Source organism: Haliaeetus albicilla, chromosome 28 (assembly GCF_947461875.1).
Source record: "Haliaeetus albicilla chromosome 28, bHalAlb1.1, whole genome shotgun sequence".
Taxonomy (NCBI): domain Eukaryota; kingdom Metazoa; phylum Chordata; class Aves; order Accipitriformes; family Accipitridae; genus Haliaeetus; species Haliaeetus albicilla.
In genome coordinates this window covers 17,245,286-17,271,186 of record NC_091510.1, presented here as the reverse complement: position 1 = coordinate 17,271,186, position 25,901 = coordinate 17,245,286, and the positions used below count along the sequence as shown (strand labels likewise).

General features: G+C 45.4%; 1 protein-coding gene across 3 annotated transcripts in view; it reads left to right on the top strand.

The window, feature by feature from the left end:
- The first annotated feature begins 2,791 nt into the window (after positions 1-2,791).
- Positions 2,792-25,901, top strand: part of SRGAP1 (SLIT-ROBO Rho GTPase activating protein 1) — a 155,355-nt gene continuing 132,245 nt past the window's right edge. For all 3 annotated transcript variants that reach the window (XM_069773496.1, XM_069773494.1, XM_069773495.1), the window contains exon 1: positions 2,792-3,488. In XM_069773496.1, coding sequence (XP_069629597.1) covers positions 3,422-3,488 — 67 coding nt within the window. In that variant the 5' untranslated portion in view covers positions 2,792-3,421. The remainder of the gene's footprint in view (positions 3,489-25,901) is intronic.

Here is a 25,901-nt window from a genome sequence, read left to right as displayed (position 1 = left end):
TAACAGAAATGCTCCCACTGCAGCCTCTGGTTTGGCTCTGTGGAGCCAGGCCCATCCTCTGGCTGCAGCATCCAGCACAGAGGGGAGGGATGGTGCAGACATGGGCATCCAGACACTTTCTGCATCCTTCTCCTGGGGGGAAAGATCTGGGCAGTATTCCCCAGTGTAGGCTCAGTGGCAAGAGGGGGCCGTGTCCTTCAGCCCCCAGGAGAGGAAGAGGCAGATAACTTCATGTCTATACCTCCAACCACATCTCAGGCATGGTTTGCATGCTCAGCTCCTGGGCAAGGGAGACAGGAACTGGCCTGGCCAGAGGTGCCAGCCTGCATAGCCTCACTTGGGGCACGAGGGGACTTGACCACTGTTCTCTGTCCTCAGTTTGCAAAAACACTGTGCTCTGCAAGACCAGGTAGAACTCACAGCTAATCTCCCACTAGCGCCCTGTGTCCCCCAGGAACGTGGCCCACCATCTTCTAAATCAGCCTGTCCCCAGCTTAACAGATGGACTGGAGCAGTCAGGAGGCAAGACGTGAGCATCAAAGGCTGAGATGAAAATCAGAGTTGGGTGGGATTACAGAGATGACTGCTCTTTTGAGGCTGGGCTTCTTATTCAAGGGATGTACTTTGACCATCCAGCTTGGAGGTAAATTGGCTTCAGACAATAACCTCCTGTACTGAGATTGCTTTAGGTGATCTGAATTGGGATCAGCGCTAGAAAGAGATTGTGCTGGGAGGGCAAGAGGAAGAAACGTAATAAAATTACAGAGAACAACACATGAAGAGGGGAAGGGGAACAGGAATCCTGTTACCCTGATCCTGTAGCAGGTGAGAGCACCATACCTATGGAAACTGAAAGATGACCTGCAAAGGACAGATGTATACTGACTGCTGAAATGCAGAGGTGTGGAAGTGAGCGACTGCAACACCAAGGCAATGTGTTTATAAGAATTAAATATAAACACAGGCAAGAATGTCTGCATGAGTATAGGTAACTGTGCTATTGCCCTCTGAGGGCTGGGTCCCCATAGCACTAAAGCTCAAATCCAGTCAAATTACTTGGTAGCCGGCTTGAACTTTCCCAGCAGCAGATAATCCCAGCGTTCACTCCTGTTTGTCCTGAAGGGTCAGGTCCTGGCAGTGTCAGGACTAGCTATCCAGGATAGGATCTCTGGGCACTTTCACCACATGAATCACACAGCAGCCACCTTTGGAAACTCCTCGTGAATAGTTTGCAACTTTGCCTAATCACTCCTGGACATACTTGACTCAGTAGAGCCCTCTGTGCCTCCAGAAAGTCCCCTGCCTGCCTTTAACCTCCTCAGAGCTGACCTCCCTGCAGCCCAAAGTCTGCAGCTGTGGCCTTAGGGTTTGGCTTTTGGCTTTGACCCATGAACGACAGCCAAATTCTTTGCCCATCACGAGGCAGCAGTGTCCATCACTCTTTGCTTTTTCCATGGTTGTTTTTTGCAAGCTCTCCTCAGGCAAAGGCTGAGTTTCAGGGCAGCCGGGGGAAAGGGAAAGGGGTTGTGCAACCTGAGTCACACCTGACTCCTTCTGCAGGTCACTCCCAAGCTTAGAGCCTGGGACGGAGGAGAAGTGTGGCTACCAGGTCTGTGAACCGCTGCACTCGACTCCTGGCATGCACGGCCTCATCTCTGTCTGCAGAGCTGGCAGCCAGCTCATCCTCCGCAGCCCTGAAGGGCTGAGCCAGGTGCCAGCTCTGCAGGCAGAGAAAGAGGCTGTCCCCATCGCTGCGGGAGGCACCCAGGAGCAAGGGCACACCTGGGCCACCTCTCCCCTTCGGTGACTTGCCTCGTGCTCCCAACTTCAGCTCTTCCTGCCCTTCTGGACCACCTTAGAACCATAGAATCATTTAGGTTGGAAAAGACCTTCAAGATCATCGAGTCCAACCATTAACCGTGCCCAACCTTCTTCCCCTTCTCACAGCCCCAGCTTTGCAGGGAGGGCCGCGCACCATCGCTCGCAGGGTTGGGGTCCGTCCTTCTAACGCCGGCATTGAGCGTGACCGTCCGACAGGGCCAGCCCCCACGCATGCCACGCACAGCGGTTTGAGGGAGCAGCATTTTGGATGGCCTCCCGCCCTGTTTTTCTTGTTTCCCCCATGAGCGGCAGGGAGTGCCCCACACAGGGGTGCCCTCGAGAACAAGCTGCATCAGAAGGGGCAGCAGCAGGCGGGCGAGGACGGTGGAGGCCAGGCCCACTGTGCTGAGGGCCGCGGCTCTCCCCTGGCTGCCGCCATGCCCTGGCCCCTCTGGGTCCTGGCCTCCGGGCACGCCGGTGCAGCCGCGGCCCCGCTCGGCACGGGGGAGGAAAACGGGGTCCCCGAAGGACACATCTCCCTTCTAGCCTCTCCCCTGCCCGTGCGGCTTGGCGGTGCCGGCAGCACGGGGCTTTAACTTTCCCCGCCGGATCGAGGGCCTTCTGTCACCATGTCGCCGCCTCGCAGCCCCGTCCCCTCAGGGCACCCGGCCACCGTATGCGGGCTGTGGGCCGCGGGGCGGGGGCCCCTTCCCTCCCGCCCGGGCACGCCGGGCCTCCTAGGCCTCCCGCCGCGGGGCAGCCGGGGGAGGCGGGCGGCGGGAGGCCTGCGGGCCCGGCGGTGGGCGGTGGCCGCGGCCGCGCTCCCGCCCCGGCTGCCGGCAGGGCGGGGGGGGGGGAGGCGGAGCGGGCGCCAGCGGGGACGAGGCGAGCGAGGAGCGGAGGCGGGCGGGGAGGCAGGAAGGGAGGGAGGGGAGAGCGGCGGCGGGGCGGGGAGAAGTTTATTCTCGGAGACACCTCTCCAGGGCGCGGCGGGGGTGCCGCCCCGCCGCCGGCAGCTGCTCGGGCTACGGGGCTGGGACATGCGCCTCCGCGCTGCCGCCCGCGGTTAGTCACGGCGGGGCGCCGGCCCCGAGTCCCCACCCAGGCGGGCGAGCGCGGCGACAAGAGTGACTAGTGCCTCTGGCGTACGGACCGAGCGCGGTCGCCTGCCTGCCTGCCTGCCGCCCGCCCTCCGCCCGCGCCCTCTCCCTCCTTCCCTGCCCCTCGCCCGGGTGCGTGAGGAGAGATAACAATGGTGGGGCGCAGCCGCCGGGCCCCCGCCCTCGCCTAGTGGAAGCGGGTGCCCCGCGGCCGGCGGCGGCTCCTCCGCCGCCCCGCCCCGCCCTGCGGCGGCCCCGGGCCGCGGAGCGCGTTGCTGCCGGCGGCCGTGCCTGGAGGCGATGGTGCCCGCGCCGGGGTTAGTCTGACCGCCGCCTCCCCGCCTCGCCGCCTCCGGTGCCGGCGGCGCTCCCGCGGGGCCAGCCGCCCGCCGCCGCGCTCGCTCGGGCTTGCGGCCGTCTGAGAGAACTTGGGAGCCCCTCCAGGAGAAGAATTTAAAGCAAGGAGAAGAAGGGGGAGAAGCGGAAGAAGCAAGTGGATAATGTCAACCCCGAGCAGATTCAAAAAGGACAAAGAGATCATAGCGGAGTATGAAAGTCAAGTGAAAGGTAAGCGCGGGGCGCGGGAGGCGGCTCCCCGGCCTCAGGGGCGCGGGGCGGCGGCGGGGAGAGCCGAGGAGCCCCCGCGGCGGGGAGAGCCGAGCCGAGCCCCCGGCCCCTTCCCCCAGGCTGCGGGCCGAGGCCGGCCCCGCCGCCGCCGCCGCCGTCCGGGCGGTGGGTCCCTGTTGCCCGAACTTCGGGGCGGCGGCCACTGCCCCCCCCGCACTCCGAGCGGCGCCGGTTTGTGTGAGGGGCCGGCGGGGGTTGGGGCCGGGCGGCAGCTGCGGCGGTGGTCCGGTGCCCGGCCCCGGCGGAGCGCCTTCCCTTTCTCCACCGACTTCGGTAACACCGGGCGGAGGGGATTAAAAAAAAAAAAAAAAAAAAAAAAAGGCTTGGCAGTTAGACTGAGGCGAGAGACAATAGTAAGCCATGCCCCTTTCTTAAGGCACATGGCTGGTGTCCCCCACCCTCCCCTCAGGGCTGTAGTTTCTCTGTTGCGCCGTAGAAGATGGCTAATAAAGAATTATCCTTGGCTATTGAATGAGCCCGTTCAGCCACCCAGGAAGTATTTCAGCCTCGCATCGCCCGGCTGTATTGCATGCGACTATTGTGCCGAGGACAGCGCCAGTGGACCCTGGCTGGAGCCACCAGCGCTTCCAGACCCTCGAGTTTCCTCTCCTTGCCTAGCGTTTTCCCCTCTGCCAGCGTCTTGGTGGAAGAGGGGGTGGGAAAGTAGCGGCATGGGCGATGGGGTGTGGGTCTCATGGTGCACATCCTTTTCTTCTGGGTGCTGTCGGGGAGTATATTGCATAATACACAAATTGCAATAAATCCAAGCTTTGAGGATGGCCACAAACCTGAAATGCAGCCTTAAAAATCTATGTGACACTCGAACTCTGTTTATTAAATTGAGTGGGGTGGACCCTCCTTGATGCTGCCTGCGGTCTGTGATGTGTGGAGACGGACTGTCCCCATATGCAGGTCCGTGGGCTTCAGGAGCCCTCCTGCCCCATGCAAGGGCTGGGGACCTTCAAACTGAGGTGTCTGAAATGGGGTGGGAGGAACCACTCCTCAGCTGTTCAAAGATTTGTTGACTTTCTGTAATTGCACAGTATTTTTTCCTCTTACTTGATCCTGTGAGGTCAAATTTTCAAGACAATTCTTGGAGTTTTGTTGGGTTTTTCTTCTCTTAAGAGGAAAGAGAGAGGTTTTGAGTTTTATTCTTCCTAAGCTTAACTTCTTGTGAAAAATACCTGTCACCAGTGAAAGTGGTTTTGGGTCCAGGAAGGGATTTAGTCTTGAAATAAGAGACCTGCCAGATAGGTGGGTAGTGAGGGGTCTTCTCTGAGCTGGCAGGTAGGCCATGCTTCAAGTGTCTGTTTGACATGGGCAGGGCTGAGACAGCAGTCATGTAGCTGGTGGATTCACTGCCATTGAGCCCTTGGAGGATTGGTGCTTCTGCCTTTATGTGGAGCTGGTGTAGATTTGTCTTGATCACGGAGCAGAAAAAAATGTTCAATATCCTAAGCTCTTTGCAGAACCTGCAGACTGTTCTTTGCCTCCTCCTAACATGATTGTTACAGGCTGAGCCTTTATTAACTACAGCCAGTTGCTATATAAGCCATTCTTTTCTTTTGAATAATGAAGAAAAAATACCATGCTCTTCAGCTACATATATTGGATTGTTTCATAAACAACAAAGATTAAGGTAGAAAGCACCTCTGAGAACTTGGCTCTCCTTTGGTGCCATGGTCCCCCGTCATAACTGCAGAGGGAGGTGGCATTTGTAAACATAGCTTAGTAAGAATTCTGACTTGCTTTGCTCCTTTGTGGTGGTCTGGGGAGTGTACAGTCTGGTCCCAACTGTCTCGCCTGAATTGTTGATTAGCAGCTGTTTGAAAAAGTATGCTGGGCTAGAAATTGTAGCCAGAAATGCTTTTCCTTTAACCAGCATCACTATAGCTGTATTTCAGGTGGCAAGAACTGTCTGTACTAAGACATAATTCTGCTTGATGCTAGCTCAGTGATACTGTAACAAAGTAGTGATACCATTGTGTGATATCTTGAAAATCTTTTTGATATTGGGGGGTTCAAGGGCTAAGGAATCAGTCCTAATTAGCCAGCAAGGTAAGTTTAAGGGAATGTAAATGCAGGAAAGGCAGGTCCGTGTATACTACCTGGAATTTCATACATTAGGACAGGAGAAAGGGTGTGGCCAAAATGCTTTCACTGCTTATGATTTCTGGTGTTTGCAATGGCTAGCTGATTTCTCGATTTCTCACTGCTGACATGTTTAGTTGCCTGAAGGATGTGGACAATTTAACAGCAAACTAGCCATTTGAGGTCCTCTGGACAGGAGTGTGCAAAGGGGTGTAACACCACATACATCCCTTGCCTTGTTATGAGATTGTATTGAGGCTAGCATGCTGAACACCAGTGTTAGTGATTCAGAAACCATACGACTGATGTGTGCATTTGTAAATCCTGTTGTAAGAGGTCTGAATATTGATACTGGAGAAAAGAGGGGCCTCTAATGTACATGACTTGTAGGGTATGTATATGGTGCCATATTTGGAAATGAGGATTTAACAGTGCCATTCTTCACATAGCTTTTCTGCTCTTAACTCCTCAAATAGGAAGCAGTAACAGATGTTAATTGTTCTGCCTGGTTCTTGGATGGTGTAAACTGACATCTTCTCCTTGGACTTTTAGCAGTATCAGTAGCTTGGCTGTTGCTTTAGTGGAGGTCATACAGGAACAGTAGAAAGCCTGCAAATGTTACCTGTTTGTCAAGCTGAAGTGGACAAGGTACTTCTGACTTGCTGGGCAGAACATCTTATTGCACATTTTTTTGCAGCATCCCTGTTCTTCAGCCTAACTTCTGTCAAGAACTATCCCAATTGTAACAGTAAGGGAATTGTGTTCACTTCCCTGCACAGCATATAGAAAGCAGAAGGAAATTTCTTAAGGGTGTCTTAATGCTAAAGTTAGATCTGTCTAGATGGATACCTATACCCATTGTTTTGGGGGATGTAAGGATATTATGATGACATAGGTACCTTAATTTCTAGACAGAAAGGCATGTGGTAAGTATTGCTTGCTTCTGTAACTCTTACTCGTTGGAAGTGAGCTATCTTGATATGCTGCAGTTCCAGTATGACCTTGTTACTTGATAATTTTGCTGAAGCACCTACTTCTCAGCAATGTTTTGCTTTCTAATTCAAAAGCTTAGGAAAGGCATCGAGAGCTTGTTTATTCAAGAACACTTTAACAGTTCTGAGGAACGATTTATATTATTGTTAAAATGGCTCAGGCAATGTGCCTTGTAGACTTTTTGCAGACTGTATTGGATTACTGAGTAAAATCACTTCTTAAAATATCCCTCATCATCCAGACTATCAATTGTACATGTTTTTTCTGAAGAACATGATAATTTTATAGGCCCTGTGAAATCATTAGAGGTAGGTTGCCTACCAACCTTGCAACTGGGGCGGGGGATATGACTAGAGCTAGAAAGTGGAGGGAATCCTGTTTAAATGAGCCACAGACTGGTGGTGTAGTTAGGAGTTGAGTTATTAACTTTCTGATATGTGACCCTACTTAGATTTATACACAGCATTTCTTAACTCAAAGCTCAGTTGACTGTAGTAGCCTATTATTATCATACCTTTTGTGTTCTGAGGACCAGCTGTTCCTTGGTACTACTGGTAATGTCAAGTAGCATCTGTTGATAAACTTACTAAGCAGTCCACAGTAGCGAAGAAATACAAGAGCATCCTCTGATGTCCATGTGGGTGTCTCGGGTATGGTAAAGGGCTGAGCTAGTGAGATCTTGAATACCTGCCTCCCTTCAAAAGTTTATCCCTCTGGAGAAGAAATGTGTAGTAGTAGCTAGCAGAGGATCGGGGATGCTGCTCAATAATAGCTTTCAGATCATTCAAGTGTTAAACTGGCATGTTTACCTTCTTAAGACTTGTAACTGGCCTTCCATGTGCAGGAGAAGTGTGCTTTGAAGAGGTAAGCATTGTGCTGACTGATATCTGGGCCTGTCTATTCAGTGAGATCCTCTGTATGGTTTGAACTGTTGAGGGTTGTTGGAGTTTGTCTCTCGGCCTTCCTATGAAACTGCATCTCTAGCTGCAAAGCACTGAGGGAAGACCTACTTAGATGCTTCCTTTTTCCACCTTCATGTTCCAGCTGGAAGTGACTGAGTGGAAATATAAGCCCAAAAGCAGCTTTGTGAAGGGAGACACTTCCCTAAGATCAGTGTTTGCGCGGTCTTCAGAACAAAATACTCCTATTTCCCACCAGAAACAACTTGTTAGCACTCTATTACATTGCCTAATTAATTTTTATGGAAAATGAAAATTCTAATTTGTGAAACTGAACTTTGGCTTACTTCAGATTAAAACAATCTAGAATTAAAACAACAGAAGCCTTTCTGAGTTCTGAAATACAAATTGGGTTGATGTTTTAGTAAACTAACCTGATAACTATTTTGAGAAAAATCTTTGTAATGAAAAATTTGGTGCCTTGGATGATGCCAGAATTCTCAAGTTTTACTTTGAAAAATTCTGGTGAATGGATGCCAGTTTCCAAAGTTCAAGTTTATCAAGTGTAGTTCACTAGAAATGTTTCTGATCAAAGAACTTGACCACAATGAGTTTTGTTTTATACAGAAAGGATATTGTTCTCCGTGCTGTTTTTCAACTGGAGTTACACATTGTTCAAGTGATAGGCTAATGAAGGATAGTTCCTTACCTTTTTTCCCCACTACTCTCTTCCTGCTCTGTGATCCTTCCCTTCAGAGTACAAACTTCAATTGTCCAGGTAAATGTTAATGAGTTTGTAGCTGGCTATGCAGCTGGAAGGGATATCTGCAGGTTTAGTTAGTTCAGTCATAAACTGAACAATCTTTTTTTTTTTTTTTTTCAACCTACATATTCAGTACTCTTATTCTTCTCATGGCTTTCTTGGAATGAAAACTAAGGAACTTGTTTTAGTTCAGTGCTGTAAATAGCCAAATTATTTGGGGGGTGGTGGGAGCCCTACAAAAAGCCTACTTCCCAGAGGTCATGACTGAGGAACTTCAGCAGTTTGGGCCTCTTAGTCTTTCTATGTAACTACAGAAAAAAATGCCTTTTCTTGGTACCTTTTTGAAAATATAGCTGAGAGTCAGGAAAGTAGACTTTTTTCCTGGTTTGACCACACACTGCACCTGGTGTCTCCCAGCACTGCAGTGAAACTACATTTATTATTTTACTTGAATTTAAAGGTGAATAAAGCCCTAATTGCTACAGCACACATAAAAGGACAAGCAATGAATGGACTGTCTGACCACTGGTTCTTTCTGGCAATATGGCAATCATAATGCATACTTAATGTGTATGTTTTATGTATACCTGTGCTTTTTTTGTTAGTCTCTAAGAAAGCTTTTACTCGCCTCTGACTCAGAAGCAGTTTGGATCCTTTTACGATCACTTCTTTGGGGCTTTTTCTCCTTTCCAAGCATACTTTCTGTGCCGTTTCGCTGTTGCAGAGCAATGCTCTAAATCATGCTAAGGTTCATTTAATTTCCTGCCATTATCTTTTATTGGTCACTTTTTTATGAACTGAAGTCCTAGTTGCTAATAAAATTAAACTTACAGGTTTGAAATGGCTGCAGTAAGACAGAATGGGATTTGAATTTCATCTCATTTTCTGCCTCAAACTTCACTTGGGTTAGGTTTTGCCCTTTGTGAAAACTGGTCTCCTTGTCAGTCAGAGGTGATGGATGGTGGCACTGGAAAAAAGTTGGTCAGTGCTGTTGAGATGGGATAAGAAATCCTGTGCTGACCATACACAGCCTATTAGAAATCACTGACTAACTTGACAGTGCAGCACATCTAATCTTTGGTTTGGATAGGGCTGGACTTGGGGGAGAGCACAAATGGAGACAGGCAGGTGTCAGTGGAACTCCTGTGGTGCTTGTTCTTCCCTTTATCTTTTTTTCCAAGCCCTTGCTACATCTAGCTGTCATGCTATCCCACATCTAACCTTTCTAGTCTCCCTAGTGGAAATTAGTGCTACCTTAACTTGTATTAATCCGTATTAGAGTCTAATCTACTCTTCTGCTCGGCTTTCATGGAGCAAAATAGGCTTTGGAGTGTGGGGGTTTGTTTTTGTGTGTGATCGATTAGTCTAAATGTGTACCAGGGCTCCTTGTGCCCTGCCCTCTGCTCCCTGCAGGTTTTAGTCTCATGGCAGCATTTCCTCTGTGACTGGCTTCTCCCACTTTGCCGTTTACTGACCCGACCATCCTGGGACTGCCCTGTGCTCTCTGCTCTGAGCTATCTGGGCTGATCTGATCAAGTGCTGGCCATCTCCGAGGCAAGGCTGGCTGACCTTGCTGTGTGCTGGTCAGTCCAGGAGCTGCAAGTCATGAATAGCCTGTTCTGCCTGAAGTTACGTTATGTCTTTTCTGTCCCCACTTCTTGTCTCTTGGGCACCATGCCAAATGCCCTGAGGTTCAAGAGATTGTGGGGGTATGTATATATGTATGCATGTGGAGGAAGAGCAACAGCTGAAAACTGGAGGCAGTGGTTGAAGGCACAACGGCTGGTATTGCTGCTTGTGTACCACTAACAGGGATGAGGCTGGTGGGCTGTACAGTAGCAGATACTTGGGATGAAGCACAGAGGGCCATTGCCGAGAGCATGGGATCATCTCCTGGGCAAGAGACAGAGCTGTCTGCACAGGAAGACTGCTTGCTGCGTGTATTTTACATTACCAAGACTATATCTGGCACCAAAACCAAAGGAGTTGGTTATCACTGCTCTTTTTCCTTTGTTTCCTAGACTTAAACAACTGCAGGCTGTTCAGGCAGTTTGTATGGCGGCTTGGTCCTGTGGGAGTGCTCTAAGACAAACAATTCACTTTGATCTGTTGTAATGGGAGCGGTAATCCTGAGGCACCACTTCCTCAGGAATCTACTGTTTCTGCAGCTTGTGGAAGTTATCTTCTGGCAGACACAGAAGTGTGTCACAAGTCAGTTATAGCCACCTGGTAGGCTAAAGGTGGTGTATTAAGTTTTACCTATGCTCTGCCCACTAATCCATCTTGTCCAGGCAAAACGCTGGTATTCTCAAGCCATTTTCAATTAGCTACAGCTTAGTAACTGAACAAGGAAAATCTCTTCAATAGCCCCTTCCCTGTCCTCTCTTCACATCACTATTTCTTAGGCATATACCTGTATGAATTTTGAGATGCAGTATTCAATCTTGCATCATACAACCCACTGGGAACCTGGATTTTACCTGGAGGTGACTGTTTAATAAATCCTGAGATTGAGATGCAATCACTTTATGGAAAATGAAGAATGTTTTGGAATTAACCCCAAGTAAATCTAATGTTCTGTTTCTAAGAACTGGCTTGTATGTAGGCATGGCCATGACTTTGTATTACTCTCTGCTAGTCAGTGAGTGCAAACATTATAGCGAACAGTTTGTCTTCTCTAGAAGGAGAAAACGCTTGGTTTAGTTCATGGCTGCACAATAAAATAATCCTAGCTCTAGGTGCATGTTAATGAGGTAGGTGTTGCAGGTAGGAAGAGAAGGTGTTCTTCATAGTCTTTCACTTGAAACATTTGGGCAAGAAAAGGGCCCAGCCTCCTACATCAGAAAAATCTCTAGGAAACAAACACCAGCAAAACTGCTAAATGGTCTCAGAAAATACTGTGGAGAAAGTGTATGCTTTATGATTTGACTCTGTAATAGTCATATCTGTGAAATGAGTTAAGGATGACCTGTGTCATTAACTTCTAACTCTATACACTGCAGGACAGTGCAGTTAATCTGGTTTTAATGAAGTCCCTCTGAAGGTGTGTGGGTACTTGATCTGCATTTACCTTGATCATAGCATCTGAGGGGTTGCTTTTAGTTACGGAGTGGTGAGAAGAGAAAAAAAGCTTTTCTTTGTCTATTATTTCTCTAGAAGAAGTTTCAGTAGAACTTGCTTAGAAGTGTGATCATGGATTCATCAGTTAACACAACAAGTTAACAGGGATATTCTATCTGTTATTGACCGATAAAACCTGCTTGAGTTTCAGTTGCAACCTCCTGAGACTTCCTGTTACACATGTAGAAGTGCTGACAAGCAGGCAAGAGAGCTGTATTAGCATATTAACCAAAACGTTCTCAAAATATACTGGACATAAAATTATTTTTTTTATTGTGAAATAGATGTTACAAAAAATATAGTTAGAACACTTATGGTGTAGTATTTCTTGTTATTGGGAATAAAAAGCAAATGCAGCTGGCTTACCGGATGATGACTTCCAGGAAGTAATGATTGTAACCCTTTACATAATTAGCTGTTGTGGGAAATGTAACTGACTACTGCACATTCATGTAAATGGACTGTCCAGACTCCTTAACTGACTCAGTGCTTACTCATCTGCATTTCTCTGCGTGTACGATCTGCTAGCAGTTTGTTGGTGCTGTCTTGTGTTGGGAGTCTTCAAGATGCTGCTTTAGGTATCAGAAGTAGAGTGGTGCACACTTTTCGCTTTGCCCTGTCTGTGTGTTAAACTAAATAAGGAGATGTGCTGATCCCCTTTCACTTTCCAGTGTACTTTCTTGCATATGGTGAAAGAAACCAGTCTCTACTGTTCTAGTTGGTTCCAGGGTATCTGCTTCCTGAAAATCACAGAAATCTGCTCATGTTTACAAAGTACAGAGTACAGCAGAAGTCTAGTAAGATTCAGTGATAGCTCTTGTATGGCTCTGTTCTTTCAACAACCTGTCCTCTTTCAAGCCTTGCTGTTCTCTGCTTTTGCCCTCTGACTTTTAAGACAAGATAGGATAAACAATCTAAAGTGTTAGGTCAGAGGCAAGATAAAATAAGTGTTTGTTCAGTACCAAGATGAGCAGGCATCAGAACCAAAACTTTCTAACTCAACAACTGAGTTACCATTTTAGAAAGTAATAGAGAAATTGAAAGGATTAAAAGTCACTTAATTATTTTTTTAATATTATAAAACAAGAAGATTTATTATTTTGCTTTTACTGCTGAAAAACCCAAAACTTTAGCCTTTCATTATTAACTTTTTTTTTTAAGATGCCAACTATCCAGTAAAAAAATCTTTTAGGAAAGATTATAAAATAGGATTGCCTGTGGTAACAGCAGACTGGACTTGATGATCCACACAGTCCCTTTCCTTAAAGTTTTATAATCCTGGTAGTTCAGGGCACTGTGTCAGACAGCTGTCTAGTGCCTCTAGTCATTGTTCTCCTTGCTTGCTAGATACACTGCAATACATGCCTCTGTACCAAAACACGTTGTGACTAGGTTGATAGGCATAAAGTTACTCTTATTCCTTTGACAGTGTTTATGCAGGCATTCAAAAGGTATATACTAAAAAGGAAAAAAGTTCTTACCCTTATTACAGGATACTTAACACACCAAAGTTGTTATAAGTGTTTAGATAGCACAGTGTGCTGTTCCTCTTGCAAATCACTAATTTGATGATTAGTGGAAAAGAAAGTATATGAACTCTTGTTCATAGGTCCTTGCGTATGTGGCAAATTGGTGTCTCTGCATTCTTGGCATAAATAGTGTCAGTTCCACGGAGCACCAGCTGTGTAATGGAAAGCTGGCTTGTTTGTTTTGTGTTGCAAAGGGATAACTGGTATGTTTAAGAGCTTGGTTTAAGTTAAGCGCTTGATTTAAGTTTAAGAACGTGACAACTCTGCTGTCTTTGCTGCCCAGCAGACTACTTGAGGTTAAGACCCAATGTCATAGGGTTGTGTGCGTTATGTTGCCTTTTTTTTAAGGCTGCCTTAATGTATTTGTGCCTTCCTAGTTTCCAAGTAACAGTGCATAGAATTAGTGAGATTCTTGTCATGACGGAAAATAGAACAAAAGCGTTAACCTCCTCAGATACCCTTGCACTGAAGTCACAGCCACGTGCAGAGTGGGACGAGCTCACCTGTGCAGAAGAGATGAAGGAGCCCAGTGCAGGTGGCAGGTCCCCACCTCCTAGGGGCTCCTCTCTCTCCTCCCAGGGTGCTGTGGAAGAGCCTGGTGGCAGCAAGTGCTGTCGTGCGTGCCTGGCATTGCTTCTTCCCCAGCAGCCTGCTATGAGCAGTCCGTGGGCATCTGCAGCTGAGCTCATCGGATTATCGTTAACAGTATTGTAATCCTTTAATTGCCAGCCACTTCTGATGCCATGATGTTGTAGTTGTGGGTCAAATACCGTGCTTCTTAAGCAGTACCCATGGTATGGTGGAATACACTACTCCTTGCAAACTTGATCATATGGCCATATTGAGAAACAAGCAGCCAGGAGCATCTCGAACCATCCTGTTCCTTGTATTGGACTGAAGTTACTGACCTTCACTGGAGTCTAGACAGACAGCTCTCTGTCAACAAACTTGTTTAAGTCAGAACCTGTAAATTGGGAATATGGAATAACATGTTACTTTTTCAGGTTTCTGTTGGGCCTGGGAGGTTATGGGGTGTGAGAGTTGGGAGTTTTATTGTTTTTCCTCCAACCCTCCTTTGAGACTTCCGCCTGCTTCAGGTGTCTTCGGCCAAGGTTTTAATGCATTATCATGATAACCATTCTGAATAAAGGCACCTTAGGGAAGCATGATTTCTGGTCTTGTGGAGATGTTTCTGGTACTTTTAAGTAAAGGAAGAGTATGTAAATGTTAATGGAAAAACTGTGGACAAGAAAAATAGTCTGTATTTGAGCAGGGCTCCAGTGCTACTTCTACATGCTAACGTAGCAGAACAAGTGGAAGTGAATACTGAATTGTGTGTGGCTTTGGCTGATTGTACCTACATACAGAAAACTGGAGCACCTTTTCCTTATGAAACTGCTACTATGTCTAAAACAAAATCTAGGGAAGTATAGATATGTTGCAGTAGGCTGCATTTGAGGCATGCAGTACTGAGAGGCTGGTGAAAGAAAGAGCAAGGATAACTCTGACCACCAAAGACCAAGTAGCTAATATGCATAAAATTTGCTTAGCAGCTTTTGCCTGTCTTTCAGAACATCTCTGGGAAACCTGTCTGGACAATCCCTGATAATTGGTTTGATAATGCTGAACAAGAAAATCCGCTTTTTCATATCAAAAGGGCAAACTCAATGAAAATAAGAGCTGAAGTGCAATTCCTCCAATAGGTACCACCCTGACTAGCAAAGTAGTGGATTACTGGTGAGAGGGGATGGGTTGGCAGAGGGGTTGTTCAAAGAGATACCAAGTGCATGCGTTGCTGGTGTCCCACCAGCCAGTTCAGTATAGCTCTGTGTCATTCCCTGGTGGTTGCAGAATGGCTTCTGTGTAATGGGGGAGGTCTCTGCTCAGGCTTTTCAGGCTACAACAGCAGTTTTCACACTCTTCCATATAGGCTCAAAGAGGCTTAGGGTGAAAAATATCCCATGGGATTAAATCCGTAAAAGAACTCTAGCTCCTGTGTTTGCCTTTCACATGGCATGTTTAGTTCCTCTTTGGCTGCTGTCTCTCTTCAGAGGTGTCTGTGGGTATGTTTATGTGACTGCATATACAGGCCTACATGTTTATTCTGCAGACTGTTTGCAGGAGTTATAATTTGAAACACAGCATCTCACTATCATAGTTCCCTTATTTATAGACCAGTAACTGCCTTGCCTCCAGCTGGCAGAGGCAAGAGACAAGTGCTGGCCCCATCCTTGCTGATGTCATCTGAGTTGCCACCAGAGAAGACCTAAAAATGTTAGCTGCTTTTGCTGAGCCGTGTGAAAATATGTATGAAATTGCACCATTAGTAATCTGATCAATGCATCCTTCCTAGTGATCAGAGTATTTGCATGAGGACTCTGGTTTCACACCTTGCTACCTTTTTCTTACTCAATTTTGAGTCTTGAATCCAGCTCTCCGACCTTGCAAGTGATTGCTCTGAGAACTAGGGAAGAGTTTTCTGGGGCAAGTCTCCCTGTTTTCTTGTTTGTTGAAGCTTTCCTGCTTTTTCTTAGACTTAATGAATATTTAATTATTTACAGAGTGATTATGAATCCATTGCATGGTAGACCAGTCACCTGAGAGATACAAGTCTCACTACGTATTCTAGCAAGTGTGTGTTCCTGCTCTACTTCTTTTTTAAAGAAATGGAAAAGGGGGAGGGCTGTAGAATTGCGATATTTGTGTGACCATTCTAAATTAAGAATGCTTACTTTATTAATCTGGAGGGAGAAGTGTTCGGAGGATACCTTATTTATTCATTGCATGTGGTCATACAGTATACTTGTAGATATTGGGCTTGGGTGTATTAATATGCCTATTCTTTACTTGTACTACTTCAGCTGGATGTGGTGAAGTCAGTTTGTTTGAACAGCTGTACGCAAAGTACTGTAGCTCAGAATCAGGCAAGAAGATGGAAATGATGGAAATGTCCAAATTCTTTTCAACTTAATTTAAAAAGGGGATTTAAGAAGACCCTTCAGGTATGTTTCTGAATTTGTGCACTGGCATATTTTGTGTTGGAAAGAACAATTTGTTCTTAGTTCTGTTCTGCACTCCACTCAGTTACCTGGTAATTTATCTAGCTATTCATTTGATTACTTTTTTTTTTTAATTGTAATTGACTGTTGTATTAAATGAATGGCTAATGCATCCTGAATCAGTAGCAGTTCCTACTGGATAAGAAGATGCTTATAAGCTTATTAAAGATACTGTAAATAAGGAGATAGCATATATATGAAGACTTAATAGAAACTTCAGTTCACTAACTAAGTATTTATATGTAATCTGTTGTTTTCTCAGCTCTAACATCTGACTTGCATCTTAGCATTGCTTGTGTTAGGATATTTGAAAGTGAATTTAATTCCAAATACCTTTTTTTTTTCTGACAACATCTCTGCAATTACTTTTTTCTCAGTTCATAAGGTACCAGTAGTATGTGAGATCATGGGATTAGCGATAACTACCTCTAGTTGAGGAACCTCTGCCTTGCTTGTAGGTCTATTTGGAAGGAGATTTTTTATGCTACAACTTGCACATTGTATAGTACAGTTGGGGATTCAGACCTGTTATTAGGATCATATGGGTCATTATTCCTATTACAGTGTGTTTATAACCTTGGAATTACCCCTTTGAATCTCATCTCAAGAGTCTGTGATTTTGGGAAGACATACCTCTTCTGTAGTTCTTGTGCAAATAGACCTGATTTAGGGGAAAAAAACACTTTTGGTCTCTCCTTCTCCCAAGTCTGGGACAAGACCCTGCTCTAACATGGGCAAGAGCACTTAATTTAAAGTGAAGAGAGATCTTAATTTCAGGTGACTGAATGCACTGACAAAAGTCCCCAGAAGTGACTGAAGATAGCCTTACTCAAATCAAAAAACTAAGTTCCGAGTTTCTTGTAATTTGATGCAGACTTCACAACACTGAATGAGTATTGATGAAACTGGCATTTCCATTTGTGAATTTTACTTTTCCTGTAATGGCTAAGATTTTTGCCAGTCTCCTTTACTTTTATCTTGTGGTTTCCGGAGTGGTGAGGTGGGCCTTGCTGAAGCAGTGCCCCACATGGATGGGGTGGAGCTGGAGCTGGTAAGTGCTGCTGAAACTCCTCAGTTGTGGATAGACATGTCAATTCTCTCTAATGAGCCTTGGCTACAGGAAAAGCTTGATACCTACTGCTGTAAAATTTCAGTCAGTTAAAGCATTAGGCTTTCTAATGTGTTCAGTGCTCTGAATAGTTGCTAACAATTGCAGGGCTGGAGGGATGAATGAAGTGGTATTGCTCTTACAAGCAGTATAGTAGCTGCCGTGTGTGTCCTGTTAAGCACAGCCTTGTTTACTTTACACATATGAATTTGTTGACCTCACCAGAGCTCTTAACCTTCCTACGGCTACTAATCTCCATAAATGTCTGCAGGATTGGCCTTAATTTTGGCATGGAAATATGCAAACTGAATGAATCAAGCTGTGAGTCATCGTTTTTTACAGTAAAATATTCTGACCCAGTCTCACAGTCCACATGCCCATGCTTCGGGAATCCTGACGTCTTAAGTGTAGCAGAGACTGTTCTGAAACAAAGGAAATGTAATGCAGAATATACTGAACCAAAGCCAGAACTATCGCTTGATTCAGATGCAGCTCTCAAAATTAATGTAGGTTGCGGACAGGATTATGCACATGTTACAGAATGTTTCAGTAGTGCTCAAGATGCCTTGTGAAAACTATACTGGAGGTGTTTTCAATGTACTGAGTATTGTTTTCCTTTTTTTGCATATAGCTTAACCAAAGTATGGTACAATAAAATAAACTCACTTTTAAAATTTATTGGAGGCACTGAATTGTGGAGCTAATGCAGATAAATGATGTGAACGTCACTTTCACGTCTGCACTATAAAATGCAATAGCAAAAACATAGTAACCACAAGGGTCTTTTTGATATTTTAATCTTTTAAACCTTTGAAATGTTGGTGTGCTTGAAAGGGCTTCTAAATCCATTGGTTAGTCTGCACTGTCTCGTATTCTGTTCAAAATCATAGCAGATAAAGGAAGAGTGATCAGAAAGCTTAATGCAGTCAGAGCGTCATGACCTGTTATGTAAAGCAACATTTGGCAGGGCCTTCCCAGCTGCTGTAAATGAATGTTAACAGCATTTAATCGTCTGCTTTCACTGTCTTTATTATGTAATCTGAATATTTATGACCCTATTAATATGTTTAGCTGTGAAATTGCAATATTGATGGAATGAAGGTTCCACAGAAGATTGAACGAGGAGAATGATTTTTGCCTCATGAACAAAAGTTGTGTTAATATTAAAAGGCTTTGAGTTCATATTTCAAAGTTTGCTGAATTGCTTTACAGATGTGTGTCACGGTTTAACTGCAGCCGGCAACTAAGTCCCACCCAGCTGCTTGCTCGCACCCTCCCGGTGGGACGGGGGAGAGAATTGGAAGGGTAAAAGTGAGAAAACTTGTGGGTTGAGATAAAGACAGTTTAATAGGTAAAGGGAAAGCCATGTGTGCAAGCAAAGCAAACCAAGGAATTCATTCCCCACTTCCCATGGGCAGGCAGGTGTTCAGCCATCTCCAGGACAGCAGGGTTCCATCACGCCTAACGGTGACTTGGGAAGACAAACGCCATCACTCCCAACGTTCCCCCCTTCCTCCTTCTTCCCCCAGCTTTATATGCTGAGCATGACATCGTATGATCTGGAATATCGCTTGGGTCAGTTGGGGTCAGCTGTCCTGGCTGTGTCCTCTCCCACCTTCTTGTGCCCCCCCAGCCTGCTCGCTGGTGGGGTGGGGTGAGAAGCAGAAAAGACCTTGACTCTGTGTAAGCACTGACTGCTCAGCAATAACTAAAACATCCCTGTGTTATCAACGCTGTTTTCAGCACAAATCCACAACATAGCCCCATACCAGCTACTGGGAAGAAAACTAACTCTATCCCAGCCAAAACCAGCACAATGCGGCATGCTATTTCCCTAAACATTGTCATAGGAGAAGCACTTTGGTGACAGGATAGTGTTGCTGAACATTGTGTGTGTCTGTGTGTGTATAAAACACAGAGCACTAACCAGAAAGAAGTGTTTTTTGTCTTTTTTTTTTTCTCACTTTTAATGCAAGTCCCTGAATCCATAATGATGATTTCTGTAGCCTTGAACAAACATAGCAAACCTGCGGACCGTAGACCAGACTCAGTTTATCAGAATCACCTCATCCAGAGAGTTGCTCCAGGTAGGATTTTGGGGCAAGCTGTGGGCCATGTTGTTATTACAATGATTTTTTAATTTTTTTTTGGCGACCAAGATCTTGCTTTCTGCCCCACTTCCTCACGACCCTACACGTCTTCCTTCTGTTGTGACTAGATATACTGTTGTCTTGTAACCTGAAATGCATGTCACATAATTAGGGTATGTGTGCACCACATTGTGTGGCTGGGGACTGGTTGCAGATGGTGTTCCATTACTGAATGCACACTTGCCTGTATCATGATCGTACTTGGAATGTGTGGGAAGGTAATATGCTTGGTCAAGAGATGAATGAGGAGCTGTCATGCATTTCCCTTGGGAGCCTCTTAGATTTTGTTGTGCCCCCAAACAGAACTGAACACCACCATTTCAATAGACATCTGCAAATTTCTGACAAAATGATGTTCAGAGGCTTGACACTGTTGTGATCAGTGGCTCCCACCTATGGAATTTACAAGTGATGTTGATATCATCAGTGCTGCTTTATCATTCTGCAGGATAAATAGCTCAATTAGCTACAGGCTCATGTCTGCAGGTTGCCTACAAAAAGCTGAGCTGGAAGAGTAAGTTTTATATTTATTTTGAGTGAGATGAGGTTGTTGGTCACTTATCTTTGAGTGCAAAATCTATAGCTTGTCTGAAAGCTGCTGTCCTACACGTCTTGCCACTGATTACCAGGGCTAGAGTTTGAGAAATGCAGCTGTTTGCGGAGGTCCCTTTTATTTGCAAAAGTCTCATGGATAGTAGTACGTATCCTGTGGTGTGTTCTGACACTATACCTAGTTCTGATTAACTCTGTCACTTAATGGTCTCTATTTCAAGCCTCTCCACAGTTCACACCTCGTGGGCTGGTACAGGAGGTAGCTGCACATGACTGTAAGTGTACAAAATGTTAGATATGTAAGGATAAGTGGGTGCAGGGTGTGGAGAGTTATAGTCAGGAAGAAAGTTTAGATTAATACATATTTTTTAATAGTATTTTGTCCCCAAGCCAGTTTGTTATAGTTAGTGCAGAGCTTCAAATGGACTCTCTTCCCTTGTGGGGATTAGATGTTTAAATATGTGGTGTTCTTCTGGGCAATAGTATTGAGCAGTCAAGTAAGGTTCATCATAGAACAAAGAAACCTTTAAGTAGGACAGGAGTTTCAATTGCATTATTTTTTGCTTTGTGTGAGAGAAACAATGGATGGGGTGGAGGAAGTTTGGAAGAGGCACATCTGTTTACAAAGTTAAGTGCTGAGTTTATTGTAAACCAGTAATTCTTACTTGGGAAGCTCTTAAAATAAGATTACCCTTCTCCACATCCCTGAGCATCTGAGTCGAGATATTTTAAGGAAATATTTTTCAACTTATTCAGTGGTTTGGTTTGGGGTTTTATGGCTGTCCTGGTTTCAGCTGGGATGTAGTTAACTGTCTTCCTAGTAGCTGGTACAGTGCTATGTTTTGAGTTCAGTATGTGAAGAATGTTGATAACACTGATGTTTTCAGTTGTTGCTCAGTAGTGTTTAGACTAGAGTCAAGATTTTTCAGCTTCTCATGCCCAGCCAGGGCACCTGACCCAAACTGGCCAACAGTGTATTCCGTACCATGTGACGTCCCATCTAGTTTAGGAACTGGGAAGTGGGGGGCAGGGATTCGCCGCTCGGGGACTGGCTGGGTGTCGGTCGGCGGGTGGTGAGCAATTGCCCTGCGCATCATTTGTACATTCCAATCCTTAATTACTACTGTTGTCATTTTATTAGTGTTATCATTATCATTATTAGTTTCTTCTTTTCTGTTCTATTAAATCGTTCTTATCTCAACCCAGGAGTTTTACTTCTTTTCCTGATTTTCTCCCCCCTCCCACTGGATGGGGGGGAGTGAGTGAGCGGCTGCGTGGTGCTTAGTTGCTGGCTGGGGTTAAACCACGACAATGGCTCAATTCAATTATTCATACAGGAAGTACCTTTATTGCAATGTAAAATTAATAGCAATGTTTATACTGCTATCGTATTTTGGTTTTAGGTCTGGACATGCATTGTAATTGTTTTCTTCCCTTACTCATCTTTGTATTTAGTTTGTGTGATTTAAATACAATGCGGTATTTCCTTTAAACATGAACAACAACAATAAATCCTTTCTGGTCTGTTCTGGGGTGTACATTGCTCTGTGTTGCCAAGGCCTTGAAGTTAATAACATTCTGCGCAGTCTCAGCAAATTGCCAGTGTGCAATAAATTATAAAACTGAGACCTTTAAGAAATAGTATGTAGTAGCTTCAAGGGTTTCTTGATTTGTCTCTGAAATGACCTTTGGCAAAAACACAAACTATAGTCTCCTCTCCTCAACAGATGCTGGTAAGAGGAAGCCTAGCAGATTTGAAACTGGTTTTCTTTTGCACTGTCTTATCTAATGTTTACTGGCTTATTAGGAGTGATGAGACAATGGAATAATCTCCTGTCTTAAATGAGTGTTTTAAAGGAACACCTTAAAAAGATGGTTGTGATGAAGCTTTGGCCATCTGTCCTGTGCCTGTCCTCTGCAGCTTAAATGCCAAATCCAACAATGACAGAAGACTGCTGTTGTCTGGGAAACGATTGATTCTACTCCTTGTTTGGGTGCAAGAGCTCTCGGACATGGCTCAAGATAGTCCATTTCCCTAATTACCCATCTCTTTGGGTATTTACAGCCTCCTGCTCTTTCCTACCTAGTGAGTGCTTTCCAGAGCAAAATCCATAATGTCTTTTTAAAGGACCTAATCAAAACTTGCTAAATTCAGAAGAAAGCTACTGTTGACTTCACTGGACTTTTGGTCAGGCTTTTGGAGAAGAAAGGCATAGCTCTTTGCATTAAATAACTGATGTGATCTTCATTGGTCAAAATTTTATTTTGTGGGCTGTTCTAGAAATATAACATTCCAGTTTTATTGGGTGAACAGTGAATTCCATTTTAAGTGCAGAACACAGTGCATCTTAATAGTGGAGGTGCAAAAGATACTTCACAATAACAATATACTCGGAACTTGTTTAAATCTCCTGCCCTGACCCACACTTTGTGTCCCCTTTGCTGCATCCCATATGAGTAATTAATTTGCAGAATAAAGCTATTGTCCTCACTCCCCTTGGAACAACCTCAACTGGCATGTGGGATCCTTTACCAGGAAGGAGAGACAGGGACATTGTGTTGCATTTATAGAATGTGCTACTAAATGACTCTTCCTGTTGCCTGACTTGATCATGACTGGTACTTGTGTTTGTCACAAGGATCAGTACGGTAACCTCACATAACTCAAGAGTAGAAATTTAAAAGGGTCTTTTTTTCCTGAATAGCAGTTAGTGCCCATTGCCTCTTGTCCTTTCCCTGGGCATCACTGAGAAGATTCTGGCTCCATCTTCTCTCTTCCTCTCCTCTGTCCCCCATCAGATATTTTTACACATTGTTAAGATCCTCCTTGAGCTTTCTCTTCTTCAGGATGAACAATCCCAGCTCTCTCAGCTTTTCCCTGTATGTCAGATGCTCCAGTGCTTTAATCATCTTTGTGGCCCTTTGCTGGACTCACTCCAGTATGCCCAGTGTACTGGGGAGCCCAGAATTGGACACAGCGCTGCAAATGAGATCTCACCAATGCTGAGTAGACATGAAAAATCACCTCCCTTGACCTGCTGGCAACCCAGGAAGCTGTTGGCCTTCTTTGCCACAAGGGCACATTGCGGACTCATGTTCAACTTGATGTCCCTCAAGACTTTTTATTGCCAAGCTGCTTCCCAGCCAGTACTGTATACTGGCACCTGGGGTTATTCCTTTGCAGGTGTGGTACTTTGCATTTCCCTTTGGTAAACATCATGAGGTTCCCATCTGTCCATTTCTGCAGCCTGTTGAGGTCCTTTTGAATGGCAGCACAACCATATGGTGTATCACCTGCTCTTCCCAGTTTTGTATTATCTGTAGATTTGCTGAGGATGCACTCTGACCAATCATCGAGGTCATTAACGAAGATGTTAAACAGTACTGACCCCAGTATCAGCCCCTGGGGTACACCACTAATGACTTGCTTCCAGCTGGACTTCATACGGCGGATCACAAGCCTTTGAGACTGAGAGTTCAACCAGTTTTCAGTCCACCTCAGTGTCCATTCATCTAGCCCATACTTATATCAGTTTTTCTATGAGGATATTGTAGGGGACAGTGCTGAAAGCCTTAGTAAAGTCAAGATAGGCAACATCCACTGTTCTTCCCTCATCTGTCAAGCAAATCATCTCATTGTAGAAGGCTATCAGGTTAGTTAAGCCTGATTTTTCTTTCATAAATACATACTGACTATTTGAAATCACCTTCTTGTCCTTAATATGTTTGGAAATTATTTCCAGAATTACTTGCTGCTTCACCTTCCCTGGGATCAAGGTGAAATTGGCTGAACTGTAGTTCCTGGATCTTCATCCTTTTCCTTCTTGAGAATAGGAGTCACATTTGCTTTTTTCTAGTCCTCAGGAACCCCTCCCAATAGCTATGACCTTTTGGACATTATCAAGAGTGGCCTTGTAATGGCATTAACCAGCTCTCTCAGCATTCATGGGTGCGTCCCATCAGGTCTGGTGGACTTATGTATGTCCAGATTTGCATAAATGTTCCCTAGACTAATCCTCTTGTACCAAGGGTAAGTCTTGCTTGCTCCTGACTTTCCCACTGGTCTCGGGAACCTGAGATTGCAGAAGGCAAGTCTTGTCACTAAAGTCCAAAGTGAAGGTGGCATTGAGTACTGCTGCATTTTCTCTGTCCTTTGTCACCATGTTCTCTGCTTCATTCAGCAGCGGCCCCCCATTTTTCCCTAGTCTTCCTTTTGATGCCGATACACTTGCAGAAGCCCTTCTTGATGCCCTTCATGTCCCTAGCCAGATGCAACACCAGACAGGCTTTGGCTTTCCTGACTTTGTCCCTGCACACTTGGATAGTGTCTCTGTATTCTTCCTGGGTTGCTTGTCCCTGTTGCCACCTCTTGTATGCCTCCTTATATTTGAGTTTTGTCAAGAGCTCCTTGTTCTTCTATATAGGCTTCCTGCCACACTTGCTTGACTTCCTGCTCATCAGGGCAGACCATTCTTGAGTTTGGAGGAGGTGATCCTTGAAAATCAACCAGCTCTCCTAGACCCTCTTCTCTCCAGGACAGTATCCCATGGGCTGCTGGCAGGTCCCTGAACAGACCAAAGTCTGGTCTCCTAGATCCTGCTATTTGTCTCATTCCCTCCTCATATGATCTTGAACTCCACCATCTCATGGTCATTGCAGCCAAGACTGCTCCAACCTTCACGTTCCTGGCCAGTTCTTCCTTATTTGTAAGTACGAGATCCAGCAGAGATCTCCCCTCACTGGCTCCTTGATCACCCTTGTCAAGGAGCCATTACCAGGGTGCTCCAGAGACCTCCTGGATTGCTTGTGCTGTGCTGCTCTTCCAGCAGTTATGGGGATGGTTAAAGTCTCCCATGAAGACTACAGCCTGCAAACATGAGGCTTCTTCCAGGTGTCTGAAGAAGGCCTCATATTCTGCTTCCTCCTGATTGGACATTCTGTAGTGGACACCCACCACAGCGCTGCCCGTGTTGGTCTGCACACTAATACTGACCCATAAGGTCCCAGCTGGCTCATTGCCCATCCCAAGGCAGAGCTCCATGGATTCCCACCATTTTTGCACATAGTGGGCAACTCCCTCTCCTCCCTGTCCTGTCCTGTCCTTCCTCAAAGAACCTGTATCTGTCCATTGTTGTACACCAGTTGTGGGAGCCATCCTGCTGCATCTCTACGATCCTGATGAGATTGTAGCCCTGCAACTGCCATCAAACCTCTAATTCTTCCTCCACACTGCGAATGTTAGTGTACAGGCATGTCAGAGAGGTATCCTAGTCATGCTGATTTCACAAAGTGAAGTCATGCTGATTTCACAGGTGTGAGCTTCCCCCATGATACCATCCTTGTAGGTACTTTCTTGGTTTTGTGCATACACTTGAGGTGGTCCCCCTTCAGCCCTGTTTTGTTGATTACAAGGTCTCCCTTGTCCGCATTACACTGGCCCCTTTGCTTCTCATCCTGGTCTACTACTTCCTCACTGGATTGTGGTTGTCATCTTCCTCCCCTGTTGTTCCAATTTGAAAGCTCTCCTCACCAGGTTGGCTGGAGATCCATTTGCCACCAGCTTACGTGGGATTGGGGTACAGGGATTCTTATTATGTGATGATGGCATTATGTGCTTAATGAAGTGAAAATACATTGCATGAGTGCATTCAAGGACTCTACTGTAAAATGACTTGGTATATTCTTTTACCTTAGTTACTAAAACTTTCCTAGCCATCTCATGCAGACTTCTACTTCCTCCACCCTCCTGCCTTCTGGACAAGCAATGGGGAAAATGTTGGGGGTAGTTTTTGCTTGAAAGTGTGTTTTTGTTTTTAAGAAGCATTTTCTTTGGAAATGAAAAGCAAATATGTTTCCATGACCCCAACCAGTTGAAATTGCCTGAGTCTTCTAACAGCTGTCTTGAAGCTTGCTTTCAGCCTGGTAGAGGTTTCTATGCAAAATGGCACTGCTTACTCTACCTACAGGAGAAAGAGGAAGACCCAGGAAGCTTTCCTGATGTCCTTCTGTGTAACTGATTTGAGGTCTGCCAACTTTTCCCCTGCTCACTCACCCAGACACACAAGGGGGTACAGAGAAAGGGGGTGACC